Source organism: Microcebus murinus, chromosome 7 (genome assembly GCF_040939455.1).
Source record: "Microcebus murinus isolate Inina chromosome 7, M.murinus_Inina_mat1.0, whole genome shotgun sequence".
Lineage (NCBI taxonomy): Eukaryota > Metazoa > Chordata > Mammalia > Primates > Cheirogaleidae > Microcebus > Microcebus murinus.
In genome coordinates, this window is record NC_134110.1 from 70,861,785 (window position 1) to 70,887,979 (window position 26,195).

General features: G+C 35.4%; 1 protein-coding gene across 2 annotated transcripts in view; it reads left to right on the plus strand.

The window, feature by feature from the left end:
• The window catches only part of NBN (nibrin), a 39,909-nt gene extending 15,047 nt beyond the window's left edge, over nt 1–24,862 (plus strand). The window contains exons 8-16 of one of the 2 annotated variants that reach the window (XM_012763197.3): nt 15–112; nt 6,089–6,218; nt 9,448–9,723; nt 11,754–12,198; nt 14,658–14,741; nt 16,422–16,571; nt 18,516–18,629; nt 23,495–23,544; nt 24,686–24,862. In XM_012763197.3, the coding sequence (XP_012618651.2) occupies nt 15–112; nt 6,089–6,218; nt 9,448–9,723; nt 11,754–12,198; nt 14,658–14,741; nt 16,422–16,571; nt 18,516–18,629; nt 23,495–23,544; nt 24,686–24,716 (1,378 nt within the window). In that variant the 3' untranslated portion in view covers nt 24,717–24,862. Of the gene's footprint in view, nt 1–14; nt 113–6,088; nt 6,219–9,447; nt 9,724–11,753; nt 12,199–14,657; nt 14,742–16,421; nt 16,572–18,515; nt 18,630–22,366; nt 23,461–23,494; nt 23,545–24,685 lie in introns of those variants that run through there. The other variant, XM_076005171.1, reaches the window with a different exon arrangement.
• The last annotated feature ends 1,333 nt before the right edge of the window (nt 24,863–26,195 follow it).

The following is a 26,195-nucleotide window of genomic DNA, read 5'->3' on the forward strand; positions in this document are numbered from 1 at the left end:
TTTTTTTCTAATAGGCAGGGTCTTAGACCTATTCCTGAAGCAGAAATTGGATTGGCAGTTATTTTCATGACTACAGAGAATTACTGTGATCCTCAGGGCCAGCCCAGTTCAGGTAATTAAAGCATTGTTTTATTGATTCTTTAGCGATGTTAATTATTAAATAAATTGATGATAAGCTGTATGTACATTACTCTTATACTTGATAGAGGTGACCATATTTACCACCTTTTAAAACTCATCTATTTACGCTTTCATTTATTCATTCAATAAATATTTGTGGCTGCCATGCACTGTTGTAGGTGTTGAAGAGACATTGGTGAATAAAGTAAACAAGATCCCTATTATTATGAACTTTATGTTCTAAAGACCATGATTTAGTAAATAGTCAAGCAAACGGACATGATAAGTTCAGATAGGGCCAAGTATAAAGACAAAGCAAGATGATGTAATAGTGGCTGAGACTGGGCTATTTTAGATAGGTCACCAGGGAAGGTCTCACTGAGGATGTGACAATTGAGCCTCACTCATGCATCCTGAATGATGAGAAAAGGCAGCCATGTGAGGATCTGGGTGGCATAGAATTCCAGGAACAGATCACTCTAGTGTTTGTGGGGAGAGTGGATTCTAAGAATCCACAATAGAAGTGGGAATAGGGGAGTAGAAAGCTATTTTGGAGGTCCAGATGAGAAAGAGCATGGTGCTTTGGACCAGTGTGGTAGTAGTGAGGATGCAGAAAAATGAACAGATTCAAGATATATTTTAGAACTTGACCCACCAGACTTGCCAGTGAAGGAATGAGAAACAACTCCTAGTTTTCTGGCATAAGTAACTGGGTGTATGGTGGTGCCAGTTAGTGAGATGAAGAATGTGTATTATGATCATTTCAGTATTGATGGTCACAAAAAGCCAGTGTATTCAGAGTATTCAGAGACAGTCACTATTACTGCTTTATTATTTAAAACACATTTTAGTATTTTTTAAAAAAAAATATGCTAATACTGCCATTGCAAAGATGGCTTCTTTTTTTTCTTCTTGCTTGTTTATCTTAAGAGATTTTTACATTTATTCTCCCAGATAACTTTTCTTTGCCTACCTATCAGAGCATCCATTCTGTATTAGTGTATACAGTTATTTGCTTCCTGGGTTCTTTCTATAACTATTTCATTGGCAGTTACTAGATTTTGTTTGGCTAAAAGAGACAAGTTAGAGCACAGCACGACCTCATTGTACATTCCAAGGGGAGTCATTCACATTATAGTCCATTGAATGGCACCTATGGAGGTGGGCAGTGTGTCTGCTGAGTGCTCTGCAACCTTGGTTTAAACAAGTAAAGAAGGTGCTAAGCTAGATTTTGGAAAGAGTAAGTCATTAGGGCCCAATGACCAGGAATTGATTAGGTATATAAATTATTAGTAATGATTGGTAGTAATAACTGCTATCACTCAATGTGCAGAAACTAGAGTAGTTTACATACATCACCAAACTTTAATCTGCGAAACAATCCTTTTAAGATAGAAGACATTATCTACATTTTACAGATGAGAGAACAGACAAGAAATTAGCCAGAGGTCACATAACAAGGGATTGATTCAAACTGACTCTACAGTCAAAGCTATTGTGACATTCCTATAGTGCAGTACAGATGGCTTATATTTTGATGTGTGAATTTTTGAGAAATGACAATGTTGGGATGACTAGGAACAGATGCAAAAGGATAGACATTTGATAAGAAAATTTTCAACAGGCTAGTGTTTTATTATGTGGATAAGGATGTTTATTCACCTGATATCTCTCTATCCTCTCCCTGAGAACACCAAGTATGTTTGTGTCTATACATAGATAACGTTCAAATACATATAATTTTAAGTGTGAAATTTCAGATATGACCAAATAACTTACTTTGGTGGAATTGTGATATGCTTAACATTTCTTCACAATTCCCAGAATTAATCCTTAAAGTGACAATGTAAAGACCAACTCCTCAGAGTCTTAGTGTGAGAACTGTTTTAATGGGGACACCCAAAGAGAGCCATATCCTTGGAGAAGCTACTCCTTCCCTGTCAGAAATCTGCCCAGCGTTTAGAAATGACAGGTGCTATAGATATTTTGTTGACAGTGGATTTCTGTTCTGTAACAGAAAAAAAAAAGCCAGTATCAATAATTTTAGACTTTAACAACAGCAAATATAAAAAATGAGTCATTGTATAATAAGTCAGTAGCTCCCCTTGTCCCAGCACCCATTTGGGGCAATTGTCCTTTGTTTGTTTGTTTAGAAAACTAATTCTCAACTAGATATATGCTTCAGAAACTATTTTTAATGAAAGTTCACATTCTTTGTAATTCAGAATATTCTGGGATGCAGCCTATGCATCTGGATTTTTTGGTTTGTTTTGTCCAATTTTTTTTTTTTTTTGAGACAGAGTCTCACTTTCTTGCCCAGGCTAGAGTGAGTGCCGTGGCGTCAGCCTAGCTCACAGCAACCTCAAACTCTTGGGCTCAAGCGATCCTCCTGCCTCAGCCTCCCGAGTAGCTGGGACTACAGGCACAAGCCACCATGCCCGGCTGATTTTTATATTATATATATTAGTTGGCCAATTAATTTCTTTCTGTTTTTATGGTAGAGACGGAGTCTCGCTCAGGCTGGTTTTGAACTCCTGACCTTGAGCAATCCGCCCGCCTCGGCCTCCCAGAGTGCTGGGATTACAGGCGTGAGCCACCGCGCCCGGCCTGTTTTGTCCAATTTTAAGCTCTTGTTTCTCATACAAACCCCAAGAACCACCGAGTTAGAGTATCTTGGGAAGGACTGTACGTAAGCTGAGTCTTCTCTTATATAAATGGAGAAGGCACTCAGACTACAAACTTTGGTCATTGTTTATTCTTCCTTTTCCATTTTATCACCAGGACCTGAAATTCTCCCTCTGCAGCTTCTGCTCAAGAGATGCTACCATCCCTCCTCACAGCTGCTGCCCAATTTGAACCCTCAACATTTTCTCTTTGAGGGCTGTCGTAATTGCCCCAGTGATGGTCGTTACTGAAAACTCATCTCTACCATTAACATTTCACTATGCCACTAGAATGACCTTGTCTTTTCTCAGAAACTTTTACTAGTTTTCTTATCTATGGAAAAAAATGCCCAAACCCTCTGTTTTGACTTCTGAGCCCTCAGTAGTTTAGCTGCAGCCTGCCTCCTCCCACACTTTGCCTTCTTTTATATGACTCTCTACAAAATACATGTGCCATATTTTTCATAGTTCCCACATGCATCACCTTGATCCTGTTCCTTGAATACCAGTACTGCTCGTCAGACTCCGGCTCATTCCACAAATGCTTACCTCCTTCATGAAGCTCTCCTAAGTTTTCTCTCCCATCTGTTCTTTAAGTCAGAATTAATTATTCTGTTTACTCCAGTAACTTTTTTTTTTTTTTTTTTTTTTTTTTCATTTCAGCAGTTGAGTTTCTTTCTACGTTTAAATATAACCAGTCGTTCCCATGCCTCTTTTGGCCACACTAGATTGATTATATGTTCTTACTAATTTTGGATTCTCTGACAACAGCAGGCATAGTACTTGTTTGTAGTATAGATATTTGTTTAACTGAGTTAAGTTATTCATACAAAAGATTTTCTTTTCTGGTACGGAGCAACAAAGTTTCGCTCTTATACTTTTGGAATTTTGTCTTATACTATTAGAATTGTATTTATGGCTGAAAGGGCCTTAGAAAGCATTTGATCTTTCTGTTAAAAGATGAGAGATGTTGGTTGGGCTCTGTGACTCATACCTGTAATCCTACCAGTGTGGGGGGCCCAGGTGGGAAGATCGCTTGAGGCCAGGAGTTTGAGACCAGGCTGGGTGACAGTGAGACTCTGTTACTACAAAAAATGTAAAAATTAGCTAGGTGTGGTAGTATGTACCTGTAGCCCTAGCTATGTGGGGAGCTGAGAGAAGAGGATCACTTGAAGCCCAGTAGTTCAAGGCTTCAGTGAGCTATGATGATGCCTCTGCACATTCCAGCCCTGGCAACAGAGATCGGATAAGTTCAGGTTCCATAACTACTTCATGGCCAAGCCAGTCCTAAAATGTGTTTTTCTGACTACCAGACTGATAATTTTTTTAAAGTGTATTATTTCATATAGAAACAAGCTTATGAGAGTGAATAAAAATGTACACTATAATTAGTAGTATTACTTTTTGCACATATTTGTAGGTAAGTTTATGTGGGTTCCATGTCATGGACCTCTGACTTACAAATAATTTTTATAACACAGCCAGTTTTGGGGGAACAGAATGAATGCATGTCTCCTTTCTTTTCATATTTATTCATTTATTCAACAAATATTTATTGAACGTTTATTATATACATGTAATTATGCTACACACTTGGAATAAAGAAGAATCAGACCAGATTTCTGCCCTCATGGTATTTTTAGCAGGAAGGGCATTGTAAATGTAAATTATTGACAAACATCAGTTGTTCTGGGTCATTAGATTAGATTTATAAGTGCTTCTTTTAGTAATAAACATTTGTCATTTTTATTCTTTTTAAACTGTGTAAGCTAAAGTGAATTCCAGATATATGTGTGTGTGTGTATGTATGTGTGTAAGTGAAATTCCAAATATATATGTGTCTTTTTTTAAAATTTTTTATTTATTGAGACAGGGTCTTGGTCTGTTGCCCAGGCTATAGAGTGCAGGGGCATCATCCTAGCCCACTGAGACCTCAAACTCCTGAGCTCAAGACATCCTCCTGCCTCAGCCTCCCGAGTAGCTAGGACTACAGACATAGCACCACCACGCCTGGCTAGTTCTTCTATTTTTTTGTAGAGACAGGATCTCACTATGTTGCTCAGGCTAGTCTCTTGACCTCCTGACCTCAAGCAATCCTTCCACCTGGTCCTCCCAGAGTGCTAGGATTATAAGCATGAGCCACCACACCCAGCTTGAGGTATATATCTTCAAGGAAATGCCAATGAGCTTCTAAGGAGTTTATATAGGGAAAGTTGGAGAAGTCATTTAAATATCTGAATTTAGAATCACAAATAAACATTTATTAAACATATCCTACATTATGAGGACCTAACAGAGTGATAAGTTACCTTAGATATTTAGTAAACATCAACTTTTACCATTTTTCAGTTAACAATTTAATCCATAAATGTATATATATTTACTGTATACCAAATGTTGATCTAGGCACTGGAAATAAAGAAATCAGCATGATGTAGTCCCTGTTCTCAAGGAAGTTCCCATCTAATAAGGGAAAGTAACAAGTAAACAAATAAATTGATGATAATGCTAACAGCTAATGCTGGCGTAGTGCTTGCTGTGTTCTAAACATTTGTCTAATTGCTATTGTATATAAATTCATTTTGCTCTCAAAACAGCTTTATTAGCAGGATATTCTAATTTTATTTTATGGATGAGGAAACTAAAACATGAAGAAGTTAAATAACTTATGTCACACAGCTGGCTATAAGTGAATTATTAATAGAGTGATGTGCGTGGTGGTATGGGACCAGAAATGAGGAGCATTTAATTCAGTGGAAGAGGTTCCAAAAAGTATTCCAGAGAGTGTGCTTAAACTAAGTTGCTATTCTAGTAAATAAAATGATGAGGTAATCATGGTTTTCTGGAGTAGCCAAAAAATTTATGTCTAAAATGGCTTTACATGTCTTCATTTCAAATAATGTATTCCTTGTAAAAATGGAACTCACATTGATTTTGATTTTCTGTAGATGGTTGGGTAGATACACATTCTGTGGAGAATAAATGTAAGTTTTTGGTCTACTGACTTAAAACATAATTTGAATCAGAATTTGAGTTAATTTTATTTAAGTTGATAATACTTCATGATAAAGGATTTGATGTAGCTTTAAAATGATTTGGATTAGATAAGGCCGTCACAGATGTCAACAGGCTGCTTGTAGACTGTTTTGCTATGTGTTTGTTGGCTCCACTGACTGGAGACAACTGTGTGCTATATTACCCAGTTAATCCCTTCAGCATGGCATAGTCTAACAGTCTGAAATGACCAAAGGTCCATCTTGTGTCTAGCAGTTGTGATTCTTTCTCTTTATTTGTGTGATTTACAGGATTAAAGACAACTACTCCAGGACCAAGCCTTTCACAAGGCTTGTCAGTCAATGAAAAACTAACTCGAAGTATCCCAGTGAATACTACAACATACGTAGCTGACACAGAATCAGAGCAAGCAGACACGTGGTAAAGCTTCTTTGTTAACAAACTATTGTTATTATTCTACCAATAAATTGATAGTATATTCAAGAAGTAAAGTCAATGCCTTTATCCAGTTGTCTCTTGGGAGATAGAGCATGGGAGAGTGGGATGGCAGGGAAAATGATGTTTTAGGACAGGGTCAGCAAATTTTCTATAAACGATCTGAGAATAAATACTGGCTTTGTGAGCTGTTGGTGTGTCTGTCCCAGCTACTGAGCTCTGCCATTATGTCATAAAAGGAGCTATAGACAACATAAGCAGTCAGTGTCACTTAACAACAGGGATGCTTTCTGAGAAATGCTTCCTTAGGTGCTTTTGTTGTTTGTTTTGTGACCATCACAGAGTATACTTACACAAACCTAGTATAGCTTAGTACATACTTAGGCTATATGGAATGGCCTATTGTTCCTAAGCCACTAACCTGTACAGCATATTGCTGTACTGAATACTTATGCAATTATAAGATAGTAGTAAGTATTTGTGTATCTAAACATGTCTAAACATAGAAAAGGTATAGTAAAATTATGGTATAAAACAGGGGTCCTCAAACTTTTTAAACATGGGGCTAGTTCACTGTCCCTCAGACCGTTGGAGGGCCAGACTGTAGTTTAAAAAAAAACTATGAACAAATTCCTATACACACTGCACATATCTTATTTTGAAGTAAAAAAGCAAATGGGCAAAAACACCCACATGTGGCCCGTGGGCCGTAGTTTGAGGATACCTGGTATAAAAGATAAAAAATGGTATACCTGTATAGGGCACTTACCTTGAATGGAGCATGCAAGGCTAGAAGTTGCTCTAGGTGAGTTCAGTGAGTGAGTATTGAGTGAATATGAAGCCCTAGGACATTACTGTACACAACTGTAGATTTTATAAACACTGTACACTTACGCTACACTAAATTTATAAAAATACAATTTTTCTTTGATAATAAATTAATCTTGGTTTACTGTGATTTTTTTACTTTATAAACTTAATTTTTTCAGCTTTTTGACTATTTTGTAATAATACTTAGCTTAAAACAAAATCACATTGTATAGCTGTGCAAAAATATTTTCTCTCTTTATAACTTTATTCTATACACTTTTTTCCTATCCTTTTTTTAATTTTTAAACTCTTTTGTTAAAAAGTAAAACACAAATTACACACATTAGCCTAGGCTTATACAGGGTCAGAATCATCAATATTACTGTTTTCCACCTCTACATATTGTCCCAGAGGAAGATCTTCAGGGGCAATAACACATGCCATTGTCATCTTCTATGATAATAACAATGCCTTCTTTTGGAATATCTCTGAAGGACCTGTTAACTTTTTTTTAATAAGTAAAAGGAATATGCTCTGATGATAAAAAATACAATATGGTAAATGCATAAACCAATAACATAGCCATTTATTATCAAGTATTACATACTATACATAATTGCATGTGCTATTCTTTCATATGACTGGCAGCATAGATTTTACACCAGTATCACCACAAACACATAATGGGTTGCACTATAATATCACTAAGCAATAGGAATATTTCATTATTATATATGGATCAACCCAACTTATATGTGGTCTGTGTTGACTGAAATGTCATCGTGCAGAACATGACTATAATTGAATGAATGTGGTTGTGTTCCAATAAAACTTTATTTACAAAAACAAATGGCAGGCCATATTTGGCTTACAGGCTATAGTTGGCCAACTCCTATCTTAAGATAGTTTTCATTCCTTGCAAATGTACGTGGAATACTAAAAAGAATTATACAACTTCATTTGTGACTGGCAATGGGGATATAAGTTTAAAATAAATATATTTGTACTGTATGATGTTGACTATATTTGAATATTATGTATAATTTTGGAGATACTTTATATGTATCTATCCTGCTATCTAAATAGTTAATATTTGTCCATAAAGATAGTTTTTCAGAGGTTCTCTATTAGAAGAGGGGTTTGGGGCTTTCTGTTTCGTTTTTTGAATGGAAAAGGATAACTCTTGTATTCTGTGGTATTTTTCACTTACATATTTTTATTTTAAATATTCCATAATAAAGTATTTAAAATATCACTATATTAAACTATATTTATTTTTATTTTTGCTGCACCTGTGTTTTATATTGAGGCCAGATTTAACTTTTTTAAGTGAGACTGTTAATGTTTTGGAAGATGCTTGAATGACAACTAAAATAGCAAAGGCAGTGTCTAATATAACCATACTTTGTAAAACTCTGTGTATGTGTATTTAAAATATTTTTCTGGTAGTCTAGAGTTCTATTCTAGAGACTGCCATCTGGCTGCAATATAACCATATCAATTCATCCAAAGTGATCTAAATACCCCATTATATGTGGTACTAGAATGATAGGAGATTATTCTGATTTTCCATTTTTTTTATTTTAGCATTTTTACATGGAATAATTTTAAAATTTTAAACAAAAATTACCTGGGATTATCACCTAGTTTAATTTATAATAGGACACTAGGTTGATTGATATTCTCCATGTGTTTGGCAGTTGTAGCCTGACAATATGTGCTATAGCGGATGAATTAGAGTAATATATCATTCTTCGTCAGGATGCTTAGATCAATGATCCCCAACCTTTTTGGCACCAGGGACCATTTTCATGGAAGACAATTTTTCCATGGTCCAAGATGGAGAGGATGGTTTCAGGATGATTCAAACATTACATTTATTGTGCAGTCAGACCTTTCTGCTAATGATAATCTGTATTTGCAGCTGGTCCCCAGCATCTGCATCACTACCCAGCTCCACCTCAGATCATCAAGCATTAGAGTCTCATAAGGAGCATGCAACCTAGATCCCTCGCATGTGCAGTTTAGAATAGGGTTCACGCTCCTATGACAGTCTAATGCGCCACTGATCTGACAGGAGGAGGAGCTTATGTGGTGATGCAAGCAATGGGGAGCAGCTATAAATACGGATGAAACTTCTCTCCCTGCTGCTCACCTCCTGCTGTGCGGCCCAGTTCCTAACAGGCCTTGGACCAGTACTGTTCCACAGCCCAAGGGTTGGGAACCACAGGCTTAGATGACAAAGAAGCTACTTTCTTGGGATGGTAAAATACATTCACTGACTTATTATCTAAAGATAATTATCTTCTAAAGTTATATTTCATTAAAACAATTTAAAGATCCTTATCTCTGGTTAAAAGTTACTGTAAACTTGTTTACCTTGCATTCTTTTCTTTTGCTACAGTATGGATTTGAGTGAAAAGCCAAAAGAAATCAAAAGCTCCAGGATACAACAAAACCTCAGAATGCTTTCACAGGAAACATCCACTATAAAGTTTCCTCCCAAAACAAGCTCTAATAATAATATCATAACATCAAATACTCAGATTAAGGTGAACATCCCAAACTATCAGCTTTCACCAACTAAATTCTCGAGTATCAATAAAAGTAGAGTTCGAGCTTCCCAGCAGCAGCAGACCAACTCCATCAAAAACTACTTTCAGCCAGCTACCAAAAAAAGGTATGTTTTTATTTAATCATCTCTCTTGTGTCTCTGAAAAAATACTAATTTCTTTATACTCTTGTAGATTGATATTTAGTCTGTTCTGCTTCTATGGAAAGCTATGGCCCTTTGACCTCATTTCTTCTCAGAAATGTCCTAATCTCCTTTTTCACTAAGACCGTAAGACAGATTCTCCCTCTTTCTTCTTCTATACCTTAGCTTATCTGTTGTTTTATTTGCTAGACTTCTCTTGAAGAAGAACTTATTCATATCTGAGTTCCAAAATCACCTTTCTGCCCATTTCTCTTGATCACCTCTTTTAATCCCTCTTAGACCATACTCCATCAGTTATTTTTCTCAGTTTCTAATAACTTTAATATGTTCATCATCCTAGATTTTTTATTTCTAAAACTCAGTCTCATGGTTTTTTTTGTTGTTGTTTTTGTTTTTGTTCGGTTTTTTTTGTGGAAGACAGGATCTTGTTCTGTTGCCTGGGATGAGGGCAGTGGCATCATTAGCTCACTATAGCCTCCATGCCCAGTTAATTTTTCTTTTTTGTGGCGATGTGATCTCATTATCTTGCTCAGGCTGGTCTCATACTCCTGACCTCAAGCAATCCACCAGACTCAGCCTCCCAAAGTGCTAGGATTATAGAAATGAGCCACCCCACCTGTCATCACCTTTATTTTTGAAAACATTCCCTTAACTTGGTTTCTTCCTTGAGCTACTACTCCCTTTTGTATTTTACAGTCACTATTAATTAAACTTTCAAAAAAGATGATTGTTCTTTTTCCCATTTCCGTATGAACTATTGCTTAACTAGCAGTATTTCATCTTGAAATAACATCCTTGAAATTAACTGTTGACACAATTGCCAGTTCTGGTGGCCTTTTGGTAACATTCAGCTGTCCTTGTGGTCTCCTCTCAGTGTCTGTGAGAGTGCCCTATCCTGGCTGTGTTGCCTCTCTGACTTTCCCCCATGAGGACTTCTTTTCCTCCTGATCTTTATGCTGATCTTTATGCTCTGTATGCTCCGCTTTCAGGTCTTGTTACTTTATTACAAATGATTAATAATATATTTGGCACCAACTTTACCTTTAAGCTTCACTTCTGCTTTTCTACAGGAATTTCTTGCTGTTATTCCAAATAATAGAAATACTAACCTTTTCTGGCCTCTCACTGAATGTGTTTAGTAATTTACTGTGTTATAAACTTTGACTCTTTTTCTCCTCTGCCTTCCCAAATCAATACTGTTGATTCTTGTTTTCAGTGTCTTTTCAATCCTTCCCTTTCCAAGTATTGCCAGCTCTGTGGTTGAATCTCTAACCAAACCATCTAAATTATTACAGAAACGTCTTGGTCAGTTTGTTTTTCCAGTACCCTGACATTAAATTAGTGTGAATAAAATATCACCTTGAATGTTCCAATTCAGCATGAATCCAGTAAATTCCTGGAGACCAGAAATCCAAGTGTTTATATCCTCTTCAGGCCTCGGTACAATTTGCATAAAGTGTTCAGTACTTATTGAGTGAATGATAAAATATTTTATAGAAAACTTTTAGTGATATATTCACATAGTGTTTACAGTATACCGTCAATACCAAGTTTTAGACTTAGCCACTCTGACTTAGTATCTTGAAATCATGTCTCATTAGCCCATCAGATTATATTCCCAAGGTAATTTTTCCCTGCCCACAAGTTTCCTGCTTTGTAAGGTAAGCTGCTGTCTCTGGGCAACAGGTCCTTTGTATTTTTGCATTTTTCTACCTTTTCCTACAATTGCTTTATCACCTATTGCTACTTCTCCACAGAGATGGAGATCTCCGTATTGCTTTAACCACAGGCTCCATCAGTTCTGTGAAAACAGCAGAATGTATGTGAATTCTACACTGTTTTCAAATGTCTATTTGTTGATTCCAGTGATATTGTTAGATAATCCAGAGTACACTGTGAATTAAATGGTGGGAGTTGTGAATATTGCCAAACTAAAAGATTACTTAGTTGTGTTCATTGTCTGGTTTTGTTTTCTTCTCTTTTTTAAATCTCAGGGAAAGGGATGCAGAAAATCAAGAAACATCTTCATGCAAATCAGCAAGAACAGAAATGTCTTGTTCTCTTTTAGAACAAACACAACCTACTACACCCTCAGTATGGAAAAATAAGGAGCAGTATCTGTCTCAGAATGAATCTATGGACGAAAAATCAGATAACTTATTTACAGATATAGATTTAAATTCCAATGTGAAAAATTCTGCCAATACAGCTTTTTCTACAGAAAAGCTAAGATCAAATAAAAGAAAAGAAATTGATGATTTGGCTATAGAAGATGACGTATTGGAAGAGTTATTCAAAAACACAAAACCAGAGTTACAAATTGAAGTGCAAGTTCAAAAACAAGAAGAAGATGTCAATATTAGAAAAAGGCCAAGGATGGATATAGAAACAAGTGACATTTTTAATGATGAAGTGATACCAGAAAGTAACAAAATATCTGTAAGTAACATTTTAATAAGAAGTATTACAAATAAAAACTTAAAATGTTAAAAAGTACTTTAGATTTTGTATTTATAAGCATCCATTAATGTCTTCAACAACAGCATTGAGCATGACATTTGTTGATCAATAAAGTAAGTGTTAAAAATACAGTGATTCTGGCCGGGCGCTGTGGCTCACGCCTGTAATCCTAGCACTCTGGGAGGCCGAGGCGGGCGGATTGCTCAAGGTCAGGAGTTCAAAACCAGCCTGAGCGAGACCCCGTCTCTACCATAAAAATAGAAAGAAATTAAGTGGCCAACTAATATATATATAAAATCAGCCGGGCATGGTGGCTTGTGCCTGTAGTCCCAGCTACTCGGGAGGCTGAGGCAGGAGGATAGCTTGAGCCCAGGAGTTTGAGGTTGCTGTGAGCTAGGCTGACGCCACGGCACTCACTCTAGCCTAGGCAAGAAAGCGAGACTCTGTCTCAAAAAAAAAAATAAAAATAAAAATAAATAAAAAAAAAAAAAAAACCAGTGATTCTTCAACAGTATAAAACAAATGACAATGAATAAAACTATTACACATGATTGTTTTAGTAGATATCAAGATTAGTCTGTACTATGATAAAAGACATTTGGCCATGATATATGAGATGCTTTCATAGAAGAGGCACAGAAAGATAAAGGAAGTTAGTAAAACAAAGTATTTACTGAATAAACTTTTAGCGTAAAACATATGTATAACCACTAGGAATTTATATTTTCATTTAGGTCTTTAATGTCCTATCCTATTTTCATAAATGTTGATAATTTGTCTTACTCACTTTGGTCTGTGAAAACTCTTAAAATTTTCTCTTTTGTATATCAGAAAGGTGACCTATCTGTAGACTGATTAGCTCATTACATGAGAGCACAGACCTGATGTAATGAAAATTTATATTCTGATCTCCCACATGGATCTGTGATTAGGTCCACTGTTCCTGGCTGTGATCATCCCCTTCTGTATCATCTGTGGCATAAGGACAGGAATAAGTGAAAGGATTAAGTGATTAGAAGTTGTAGTCAATTTGCTAAGCATTGAGAACCTAGTCTGTATCAAGGACTATGCAAATCTATAACTCCTGTTGGAAAAACAGTGTATATGTCTGTTTGGCCTATATATTGGCATGTTCATACAGAGAAGGGAATCCTCATCATTTCTTACTTCTTATGAGTGAATCCTAAATGCCCTCCTGTGGATCAGCTGCATCAGAGTCAGCTGGTGAGCTTTTTAAAAATCTGATTTCCCAGGCCAAAGCTCCAGATATCCTGATTGAATACATCTGATTTTCTTCACAAAGTTCCCTCATTAATGTTAGTTAAGAATTCCTTTGTTGGTTTTAAAAATTCTAAAATCAGTGGCTTGAATAAGAGTTTTGGAGTTTTTTTGCTTATAAAAGAAAAATCAAAGCTACTTTCCATGGTATTAATCTCCTTGGTGTCTGTCTTTCTGCTCTATAAGATGGTACCTATGGCCATCAAGTCTGCTTTCCAGAGAAGAACATGGTGGGGAGGGCACAGGGTAAAGGCCTTTCCAGGCTGAATTCCTCCCTACTTTCTAAGGGACTTTCTAAGAAACTCGACTTTATAAGATATTTACTATTGACTATTGATAAATAAAAACATTAATTCTCTGTATTTCCTAAATGAGCACAAAGTACATTTGTTTTTCTGCCCTTTCTTTACACCTTCCTTTTTTTAAATTTCTATGAATTTTTATTGCTATATCATTGAATATTTGATGTAAAATGATATGCCCCGCATTGTATCCAAGGAGATTATAGTTTTTAATGAAAGTATTAGAAAGCCATTTATGTAACAGTTTTGTCTAAGACGTGATCTGGGTATGTTAATGCGAAAGATACTATGACTATAAACAAGGCAGTCTCCACTTTTATTGCAGACAAATATTTTGAACACTTAAGGATGATTTAAGATTCCATTCTAAACACAATTTAGATAGAATTTTTTATAAATTTTTTTATTATAAAAGTAACACATCTTATAGAAATGTGGAAAAAGTGAAGGAAATAGACTATTTGTTGATAATCCTACCGTCTACAGACAACCATAAGTTAAATTTTGCTATTGTTAAAAAAAATGTTATTTTGAAGACTTCAAATTAACTGTTAATGCAATTTTGTAGTCATTTTAAAATTTATACTAGGATTATTTTCCTATATAGTCTCTAAGTATGTAATTTATATGAATTTGGATTATTTCTAATTCTTGCACTGCAGTATTTCTTTCTACATTTATTTTTATATTCATCTCATAATTTATTTAGAAAAGATACTTGAAATTAAAATGACTAGGTCAGAGCATGAATGTTTTTATACGAGTATCATATTTGATTTTTGCTGAAAGGCCAGGAATTTAAAGAAAGGTACCATTTTATAACTCCTATGAACAATATTTTTTATTTTATTTCTTTAGCAAGAAAATGAAATTGGAGAGAAATGTGAGAAGAAATGTGAGCTCAAGAAAGAATCACTATGGTCAATGAAAGAAGAAGTATCTGTGAGGAAATTACTTATTTAATTTTTGTAAGGATTTGACTTAGAAGGACAATCATCTCATCAGTTTTTGTCTTTGTACATCCTTAGGACGATTTCTCTTTACATAATTTTGTTTTATAAATAGATAAATGGATAGATCATATTATAACCATGATACAGTAAAAAGAGTGTAGAGAAAAGCCAGAGTATAACTCCCTGCCCTCCACTCCATAGATGTATGACCTTGAGCGAGTCATTTTCACATTTATGAACCTCAAGTACTTTATTTATATTCATAAAATGAGGTTGATGCTTTTCCAGCAGGATGGTTGTTTATATTAAATAGAGAATTGAATGTGACATATTTGTAAACTCTTAAAGATTAATGGGCTGGGCATGTTGGCCTCAGGCCTGTGATCCCAGCTACTTGGGAGGCTAAGGCGGGAGGATCACTTGAGCCCAGGAGTTCGCGATGAGCCAGGGCAGCATATCCAGAGACTGTTTTTAAAAATAAATAAATAAAAGTTTTAGGCTATTATTATTTAATAGATGTCCTGATTACATTCCCTCACTATCAGATGAACCTTTTCTTTTGATTTTCCACTTTTTTATTCCTTCCTTTATCTTAGACCTGAAACTACCTTAGCAGTTTCCATATGAATTATACAGTTCAGCAGTTAAAAGAACTAAGATGGTCCATCTTAAACAGCTGTAACACTGCTGATCTGTAACTGACTAGATGGTTAATAGTAAATAACATAAACCAAAAAAAAAAAAATCTCATCCAACATTTGAATGATAATAGGAAGAATCTTAAGGCTGATTTAATGACTATTAATCTTGAACTTAACATGGCTTGTCAGTTAATTAGGTGGTGTGTTGAGAATTAATGACTGATTTTTTTTTTGAGGTATCAAAAATAATAAAAAATACAAACTATTGAGAATCCAAGGACGCTTAAATATAGTAGATGAGGCTTTGTAGAACAAAATATATAATAATCTCAGTGTACAATTTCAGTGAAAAGAAGCAGTGCTAAGATTTCATGTTAAAATATATATACCGGCCGGGCGCTGTGGCTCACGCCTGTAATCCTAGCTCTTGGGAGGCCGAGGCGGGCGGATTGCTCAAGGTCAGGAGTTCAAAACCAGCCTGAGCGAGACCCCGTCTCTACTATAAATAGAAAGAAATTAATTGGCCAACTGATATATATATATATAAAAAAATTAGCCGGGCATGGTGGCGCATGCCTGTAGTCCCAGCTACCCGGGAGGCTGAGGCAGAAGGATCACTCGAGCCCAGGAGTTTGAGGTTGCTGTGAGCTAGGCTGACGCCACGGCACTCACTCTAGCCCGGGCAACAAAGTGAGACTCTGTCTCAAAAAAAAAAAAAAAAAAATATATATATATATACCTGAAGGTAAATTGTTTATTGAGATGATATTTATTAGACTAGGCTCCTAAGAATAGGCCTTCTATCACAGATGGAGTATGTTATAAATGTTTTCAAAGTTACAGAGCATTTGAGTGAGTAATTTTCTGGTTTTGAAATAGGTAAGAGTTGATTCCAAATAAAAGTTCAGGTACCAGAAATAAACCATTTTTACTGTTTTTTCAGGTATTTGAACTTTTTTCTGTAGACCCCTAAGTGACAAGTAACTTTCCCTTTTACTTTTTATTTATACATTTTAACCCCATTTAAGAGCAATGACGATCTTCAGGACAATAGTGAGATGCTTCCAAGCAAAGTGTTATTAACTGAATTTAGATCACTGGTGGTGAAAAACTCCAGAAACCCATCTATTGTAAATAATGATTATGGCCAACTAAAGAATTTCAAGAAATTCAAAAAGGTAGGTATTTTTTAATTGTATCACAAGAGGGCAGTGTTTGAAATACTTTTAGAAATACTGTTGATACTAAACAATAATAAAAAACAGTTTACATTGAAAACTGATGCTATTTCTTCTGCTTAAGACAGTTGAAAAAATTAATCTAGGAAGGATATGAATGGACAGTTCATGAATATATGGGACCCCTAGAATGAAACAGATTTCATCAAGACAGTTCTTTACAGGTTGTTGTTTATCTGGTTTTCTCCACCTTAAGCAGGTGGCTTTATCTATAATTATAGGGTCTTCTTGTCATTCTGATATTGATCCACAGGGACTTGAAGGGGTTCTTTAGCTCAGGACTTTATGAAGATAAAAATTTGTCAAAATAACAGCATATACAATAATGAAAACAAAATAAAAATACATACACTGAGTATTACCATGAGACCTGAGTTTCTCCTCATTAAGGAACTGATATTTATTTTATCAGTATGGTTAAAAGAATATTTATGATCCAGTCTGTATTCTTTTGTTGTCTGTTCAGAGATATTTGCTTCTTGTTCCAGACTTCTAACTCCTAGCATTGGCTTGTGTATTTGATCAGAGTGCAGTAATTATATCAAAAGTAATTTTTATGAAAAACTGCTTCTCTCTATAACATGATCTATACAATTCCTGCTATGACTGGAAGGTGGTATAGCGTTTCTCTCCAGTGTGAGCATTTACTATTAACATTTCCCAATTAAATTAGTTTTCTTCCTACTATGACAGTATCTAAAGGGTTCTGAACTCCATTTGATGAGAATTTCTCCTGCTTAGGGAGGAAGATGGAAATATCTCCTACTTGCATGGCAACATGATATACCTTTTTGTTTAACACCACTTTTTCCCATCCCAGAGCTGTGACTTATGTATAGCACATGGGCATTCTTATTGCATGTTTACTTCATGTTTAAAATTATGTTACAAAATCTCATTGTTAAATCAAAATTCGAAGGATTTTTTTTATTGGTTAAGTTACCAAAGAAAAAGCTATAATGTTCAATTCACTATTGGCACAGAAGTGGTATAAAAATAGCTCTAAGGAAGTATAAATTAGTGTAAACTTCTGGAAAGTGGTTTAGAAAGATTTAAAACCCTTAAAAATACTGATATCCTTAACCAGGAAATTTGTTTTGAAACTATAGAAGAAATTCAAACTAAAATTTGTATAGAAAGATGTTTGACTAGATTGCCTCTATTGGAGGAATTTATCTTGAGTTTTCGTTCAATCTCCAAATCCATGACATGGCTCTTTTTGTACTTTTAAAATGCTGCTTAATGATGAAAACTAATTTAAAATTTCCTTACCACTTCATATATATTTTAAAAGCATGTTCCATAAATATTAAGGATTTATTACTTCCTAAATAGAATATTAGCAATGTGTTTGATAAGTATTTTTGCATAGAATTTTCTTTTTTTAAGCATCTCTTTATAAACAATTAAAATGTTAATTAAAAGTTTAAACTGTTCACATCTCCAACATATCCTGCTAGAGATCTATAAACTGGGAAAATTTGAAAAGATTTAAATTTCCATCAATACTAGAAAGGGCTTAAAATTTGAGATCTTTAGAACAAAATATAATGCTCTAAATCATACTATATGTTCAACATGAGTTCCTTTAATTGTTAAATGATAAGTTAGGGTCATTTTTTAATAAAATCTTTAAATTTAAAATTCTCAATTCTTTTTAGTGTATAAATTGCAAAGATATGTCCAAATCTGGAATAGTAATAGCTAGAAAAGAAAAGGGCAAAAACAGATGGGTCTTGCTCAGAGTTAACCTCTCTCTCACCTTTGTGGGGTATAAGCATTTCCAGTACTTAGATTATGCATGATTTACAATCTTTGCTTTTTAAAAACTAGTCATCTTAATTTGTTAATATCTTTAACCTCACTACTTTTATTATTTAACAGATCACATTTCCTGGAGCAGGAAAACTTCCACACATCATTGGAGGATCAGATCTAATAGCTCATCATGCTCGAAAGAATACAGAATTAGAAGAATGGTTAAAGCAGGAAATGGAGGTTAGTAGACATGAGGCCCACAGACTTGTTTGAATTGCACTTTGGTCTCTTGTGGTTTCCGTAGAACAAATCCTTCTTAAAACCAAACTTCAGATAAGTAACTTAAGATCATTCAGTAAAATTCCTGAGCTACAGAGCAGTAAGATTAATCTTTACTTTTGCTTAACACTTCCTTAAAGAGAATTCTAGATTTATTTTTTGTTAGTTGAAAAAAACTGGGACCTAAACAAATGAAGTAAGTTTTCATTCTAATGTGAAGGAGGCAAAAGGGGGAAAAATGATTAAGCCATAATAATTTAAAAGGAAACTAAAGAATAATAATTAAAAGGTTGGCCATGTAGTTATCTGCAGGATATTACAAAATATCAGTTGTATACAATGTAAAGAGATTGCCCTTTTTAAATCTGAGAATTGTGTTTCAACAATTCTGAAAATTTCTCATTATTTTTGTGAATATTACCCATTTGCTGTTTTCTCTGTTATCTACTGGAAGTCCAGTTTGATATAAGTTAAATTATTTCGGTTTCTTTTCCATGTGTCTTAAGTTCTTCTCTATCTATTTCATCTTTTTGTCTGTATTATATTTTTGGTAGTTTATGCAGATTGTTTTCTAGTTTATTTCTCTCTTCTCAACTCTACTTGGTATTTCATCCATCCTTTGAGTTTTAAATCAACCTTGCATTTTTTTTCATTACAGAAAGTCTTTTCTAAATCTCTTGCTATTTATTTTTTGAGACAGGGTTTCTGTCTGTTGTCTGTGCAGTGGCATCTTAATAGCTCACAGCAACTTCAAACTCCTGAGCTCAAGTGATCCTGCTGTCACAGCCTCCTTAATAGCTAGTACTACCGGTGCATGACACCATGCTCAGCTAATTTAATTGTTTTCTAAGTTTTGTAGAGACAGGGTCCGTCTCACTATATTGTTCAGGCTGGTCTTGAACTCTTGGCCTCAAACATTCTTCCTTCTATGACCTCCCAAAGTGCTGGGATTACAGTCATGAGCCACCACATCTGGTGGCCTGCTAATATTTTTAAGCTCCTCTTTTATATTCTTTGCCTAATGATGTCAGTATCCAAAGTGTTTGTTGATCTGCTTTCTGCTCTTATGGCACCTTGTTTTCGAGTATATCTTTTGTGATCTTTGAATGTAAACTGATTGTTTTCCTTGGAACTTGATCTATGGGATTTCCTTGAATCTTTGGTTCAGATTTATTTCCTCCAGAAAGATGTTTGTATCTGGTCAGTCTTGTTCTGCCTAGGTGAGACCACCTTAAATTAAAATCTCTTCTTGTGATTTTTCTGAATCACCCAGGCAGTTACTAGTGTGTATTTGGACCAGAAGCCTGAGTGAATGAGGCTGGCTTGTTATTATAAACTTAAATGAGATTTTCATTTCTTTCCTTCAAGTGCCATGGTCAAGACAGGCAAGTTTTTTTGCTATCTTCTTCTGTGTTGTAAGGTTTCTTTCTCTTTCTTCCTTTAGTGCTGGGTCTTTTTTTTAAAGTCCCCATCTTGGGTTTTCCTTCCTATCACTCATACCTTATGGGCCTATACATCAAAGCAGAGCTCAAGTTTTCACAGTTTGCAGAAACCAGCAGGGCAGAGCAAAAGCTGGCTGTGGTACTTGTTGACCTATTAGAGTTCCTTATTTTGCTTTATTCTAGGTATAATGTATCCTTCACCAATTCATTATTTTTAATGTTTTTTTAATCAGGGTTATTTTTAAATAAGGGTTAATAGGAAGGTAACTCATTTTATTGTCATAAAATGAAAGAATGAGAAGTTACATCCTTTCTCCTCTCTTTTGAAAGAATAATTGGCTTTATTATTCTATAAATGTGCATTCCAAAGAACTATATCAGTGTACAAAAGAATGAAGGAGTGAAACCCAAAGCCCAGAGATCACCTGTTTAAACGTTAAGTGAATAATATTTTAAACATCTCTTCATTGACAAGTGGTGAGAGGCAGGGATAGACTGGGGAAGGGAGGGAGAGACATTGACAGAAGGAAGTTAAACTGAAGGCATTGCTGATTTGTGTAAATGTTTCTTCCCTCCAAGATATTTTAGTTCCTGAGATCCCTCTAAGCTTAAGGGGGGAAAATATGAAAATCATTTTAAGTTGGAATCAGTATTTGTTTTAGACTGCATATTTCAATTTTAGAGACTAATGGTTGGCTCCTTGCTGTGAGGAGTGAGAACATTATTTGCACTTCCTCCCACCTCCCCTCCCCCACCTTATGCCAGTCCTATTTTTCCTCTTTTTAGGTGACTTGCATGTCTGTAGTATTCTTTCTTCAGCTTGAAAGCCAGTAACAATCGGAATATATCTCAGGGTTGATCATTCTTCATTAGGTTTTCCTGGAATACAGTATGCTATTTTGATTTGTGGTGTATAGTTCTTTTGCATTTCAAGGATCTTTTATATCTTTAGGAATTTTTTTATATTTGCTGGGCTTTCTACGTTTAAGACATAACTATTCTTTTATTGGATCACCTTTGCCCTCCACATCTATTTTTTCCACATTCACTATAGATTTCCTAAGCTCTTTCATTATGTCAAAAGTTCAGATTTCAGATATCTCCAGGGGTGGGGAACCTTTGGTCTTAAGGCCACATGTGGCCTTCTAGGTCCTTAAGTGTGGCCTTCTGACTGATCCAGATTTTACAGAACAAAAATCCTTTTATTTTTATTAATATGATTTTGTTCATCTTTTATATTTTATTTTTTAAATGAATATAATACTAAAGAATAAAATAAGTTTCAAATAATCCTCCCAGATTGACTGGCAGTTAGACATTAGTAAGCCATAAGGCTAAAGTGATGGCTGCTACACTCACAATTTAGGTCTAACTTCCCCGGCCTGACTGGTGCCACTACCACAGGAGGCTGGTTGGTGAGAGTTTATGGGGGTCAAGTACACCAGTCTGTTATCAGTTATCAGCTTTTGACAGTGGTGCCCTGTGTTTCTATTTAAAGTGGAATTTGTGAATAGTTGCACAGATCGACAGTATTTTTTAATTCTGTCTGCTTAACAGCCCATCATGTCAAAGAAGACCAAGAGAACATCAAAGAAAACAGATTTTTTAGTTGTTAAAGGAGACCTGGTCAAATCCTAGCTATTCCAACTGATAGTTTTTTCATCTGCAAAGTACTTAACCTAAGTCTCCGTTCTCTCAATGGTTAAAATTTGGATAACAATGTAATAGCAGTAATGAATTTACATGAAGATTAAATGAGGTTTTTTTAAATAAAGAGTTTAAGAGAGTATCTGCAAGTACACAAATGTAAATTACTAACAGTAAGAGTAAACAGTCCTCACTTAATGTTGTCCATAAGTTCTTGGAAACTGCAACTTTAAGTGAGATGACATGCAGCAGGTCCTTGAATTATGTCATTTCATTATAATGTTGATGAGGAAAAAAAAAATTAGTTTTGTTATGCATCCTTTCCAAGAACCTGTCAATGACATTAAGTGAGGACTTACTGTATCCAGATTTAAGGAACTTTTATAGTCATTTAGTGAGGCTAGGAAGTAAATATAAATAATTACAACAGAAGGTATAAATTAATAAGCATCCTAGGAGTTCTGTAGCTGAAGTCTTTGGGGATTTCTTCATAGCAGGCATTCTTTTTAAATAAAGGGGATCAGGAAGACTTTGTTAAAGAGGTAAAGAATATGTTCCTTGGCATACGGCAGGCACTAAATAATTATTGAATGAATACTCCTTTAACAGTGGTTCCACGTGGGAAGAGGCAAAAGAAAAAAAAGGAGGTATCTTTCTGGGCACAGGAAGAAACATGAACAAAAGCAGAGAGAAGGTCACAGGATCTTTATTAGGAGGTGATCTAGGTTTTTGTTTTGTTTCTTTTTTTGTGAATCAGTTATAACTAGCATACAGAGTCCATGAACAGGAGTGATTGAGCCACATTATGAAGACCCTTGCATATTTTCAGACTCATGGGTTTGTGTTTTCTTTGGTAGGTGGGAGACGTCATTGAAGGGTTTCAAATGGCAAATGATAGAATCTTAGCTAGACTTCAGGAAGATGCATTCAACACAGTGCTTTTTTGATCCTAACTCTCTAAGGTGCTTTAGGAATTTGGTGAGTTTGCATTTAAAAGTATTTTGTAGGTGAGGTAATCTAGCAGCAGCTTATACATCCTGATTTGGGACCAAAAGGATGGGAGATGTTTTCTCTGCAGAGCCTGCTCTAGTTGAAAGTGGGGTGAATAGCACCTGGTCAGTCTCATCACTGGTCTGACCCCAAAGCACTGAAATTTCACTTAGTAAAAGGGTTGTGCTGGAAAGAGTTAAAAAAACTTACCAATATATGTTGGTTGCCTTTGAACAGAGATTGATTAGAGAAAATTGTTTATTTTTTTCTTTTTTTTGAGACAGAGTCTTACTCTGTTGCCTGGGCTAGAGTGCCATGGCGTCAGCCTAGCTCACAGCAACCTCAAACTCTTGGGCTCAGATTGATCCTCCTGCCTCAGCCTCCCGAGTAGCTGGGACTACAGGCACATGCCACCAAGCCCAGATAATTTTTTCTATTTGTAATAGAGATGGGATCTAACTCTTGCTCAGGCTGGTCTCCAACTCCTGAGCTCAATCAATCCTCCTGCCCTGGCCTTCCTGAGTGCTAGGATTACAGGCATGAGCCACTGCGCCCGGCCGGAGGAAATAGTTTAATTAGAGCCATTTTGCAGTAATCTTAGCATGAAGTGAAAATAAAGATCTGTTGAAAGAGACTTAGTGACCTCCAGTATGTGGAAATCTCAAAGATGACAGTGACCTACCAGTGTATCAGTTCATTAACCATATATTCACTATGAAATGTTTGAAATTATGTTAATTTTGACAGGTACAAAATCAACATGCAAAAGAAGAGTCTCTTGCTGATGATCTTTTTAGGTAAAGTTTGATTCAACTACCTCATGTACCTTTTGAGAGATGTATATAAAATCTAGTTCTTATTCATAGAAATATTTTTTTTTTGTCCTTATAGACACCTAGTTCCTTCACCTAAAAAATGTTTTTTTAATGTTTCTTTTTATTACTTGAACACCTCTTAATTGGGTTTACTGGATATAGCTTTGAGGTTTGGGGTTGGTCAGTTGTACTGTATCACAAGATACTTAAAATTTGGGGGATTCAGGCAAAAAAGATTTCTCAACTGGGTGAATTTGGCTTATAAATTAAATTTGTGAGATTTGTCAGCTCTGAGTAGAATTACAAGTAAAATGGGTTTTGAATTAAGACAAAATGCCAGACTATTTCATTAGTTTTCATTGGCACATGCATGAAAACGAAAGACTGGATTAGAGTTTCAAAGCAGGTTTTTCTGGGAGGTTTTAAAGGAGTTATAATAGGTGATTATAATTTAATTCTGATTTAGTACACTTTCAGCATTCCTGCAGGCCTAACAAACCTTGTAAGAATTACCTCTCAGATAGTAATAAAATATTAGAGGTAGATACTAAGGGAAAGTATTAATAACATTTTCCCAGACTTTCTTACCCTAGAAATACTATATTTTTGAGTCTGTTTTGCAGCCAATTAGATTTCTGATTGGCTGCATTCTCTGATTTCGTAATGCACAATATAAATCACAGGTGAAAACGTTGACAAACAATACTGATTTTTTTCTCAGCTAGATTTGTTCAGCTGCTATAGGAGGAAATTTTGTAAAGTGGTAACTATATTTTAGGTTCTTATGGTCCTTTGTGTACATGATATACTTTAATTTGGGGGAGGTAAAATGTGGGATTTGTTTGAAGCCATTACTGGAAGAGGTATAAACACATCTTGATTTTTAAACTGTTTTGATTAATTATTTTAATGCTTTACATGATTTTTTTATTTTGTTTTTACCAAATATTCATCAAAGCAACATCAGAGGGATAAATGAAAATTAAAATGTCAGTGCTTAATATCTGATCCTAAAGACAAAATTAGCATTTGCCAAAGTGTGACTAGTTTTAAAGCCCTTTGATTTTAAAAGAAATACCATCCCTTATCTAAATATCATTTAACCCTATTTTTTTCTTTGCAGATATAATCCTAATGTAAAAAGGAGAAGATAACTGAGGATTTTTAAAAGAAGCAATGGAAAAATCTTACCTAGTAAGAAGCATTACTTAAGGCTAACTGGGATATATGAATATAGAGAATATTCAAGTTACAGATATTTTATGGCCTAAATTTGTTAAATAAAATGCATAAAACTCCATTTCTTTTTATTTGTGAATATTGTTTGTTCTGTTTTCTGCCTTTGTCATCTCATGAAATTTTTTTTTTCATTTTTAAATGGGTTTTATTTATTGAGTAGTTAAGAGAGTCACAGTTTGGCCGGGCGCTGTGGCTCACGCCTGTAATCCTAGCTCTTGGGAGGCCGAGGCGGGCGGATTGCTCAAGGTCAGGAGTTCAAAACCAGCCTGAGCAAGAGCGAGACCCCGTCTCTACTATAAATAGAAAGAAATTAATTGGCCAACTGATATATATATAAAAAATTAGCCGGGCATAGTGGCGCATGCCTGTAGTCCCAGCTACTCGGGAGGCTGAGGCAGAAGGATCACTGGAGCCCAGGAGTTTGAGGTTGCTGTGAGCTAGGCTGACGCCACGGCACTCACTCTAGCCTGGACAACAAAGCGAGACTCTGTCTCAAAAAAAAAAAAGAGAGTCACAGTTCAACATTGTAGGAGTATGTAAATTACTAAAGTCACCTTTCCAACCACTATCTTAGCTGTTTGGTTCACTTCAGAAAAAAATTCATGATACCCACTTCTTAGAATTAGAGGTTCAATGAACACATTCCAGATGAAATAATTGTACCAAAAAAACAGAAAATGATTGAGAAATTCAATTTGCCACAATTTGCCATGGAGAACTTCAGAAGACTTTCCTGACACTAAAAATTCTAGCAATTTAGGCCGGGCGCAGTGGCTCACGCCTGTAATCCTAGCACTCTGGGAGGCCGAGGGGGGTGTATTGCTCGAGGTCAGGAGTTCGAAACCAGCCTGAGCAAGAGCGAGACCCCATCTCTACTATAAATAGAAAGAAATTAATTGGCCAACTAATGTATATAGAAAAAATTAGCCGGGCATGGTGGCGCATGCCTGTAGTCCCAGCTACTTGGGAGGCTGAGGCAGTAGGATTGCTTGAGCCCAGGAGATTGAGGTTGCTGTGAGCTAGGCTGACGCCATGGCACTCACTCTAGCCTGGGCGACAAAGCGAGTCTCCAAAAAAAAAAAAAATTCTAGCAATTTGTGTGAAAATACCGACATTAAGTCCACCTAAATAAATAGAAGTCAAGATAATTACAGCCAATAAATCCAGTGAGACCATGGTATGAGCTGCCATGTCATCTTCAATGAACAAACACTAGTAGAGATCTCAAAGTAATAATTACCTTGGGAATGGAGAAAGAGGGTTTTAATCTTTTCAATTTTAACTTATATAATAATTCTGATAATACCCAAACAGTAATACAATTTTAGAAGTACTTACCATGCCCAAATATCTTAGTTTCAGTCATAGAAATTAACTCAGTGAACACACAGGGA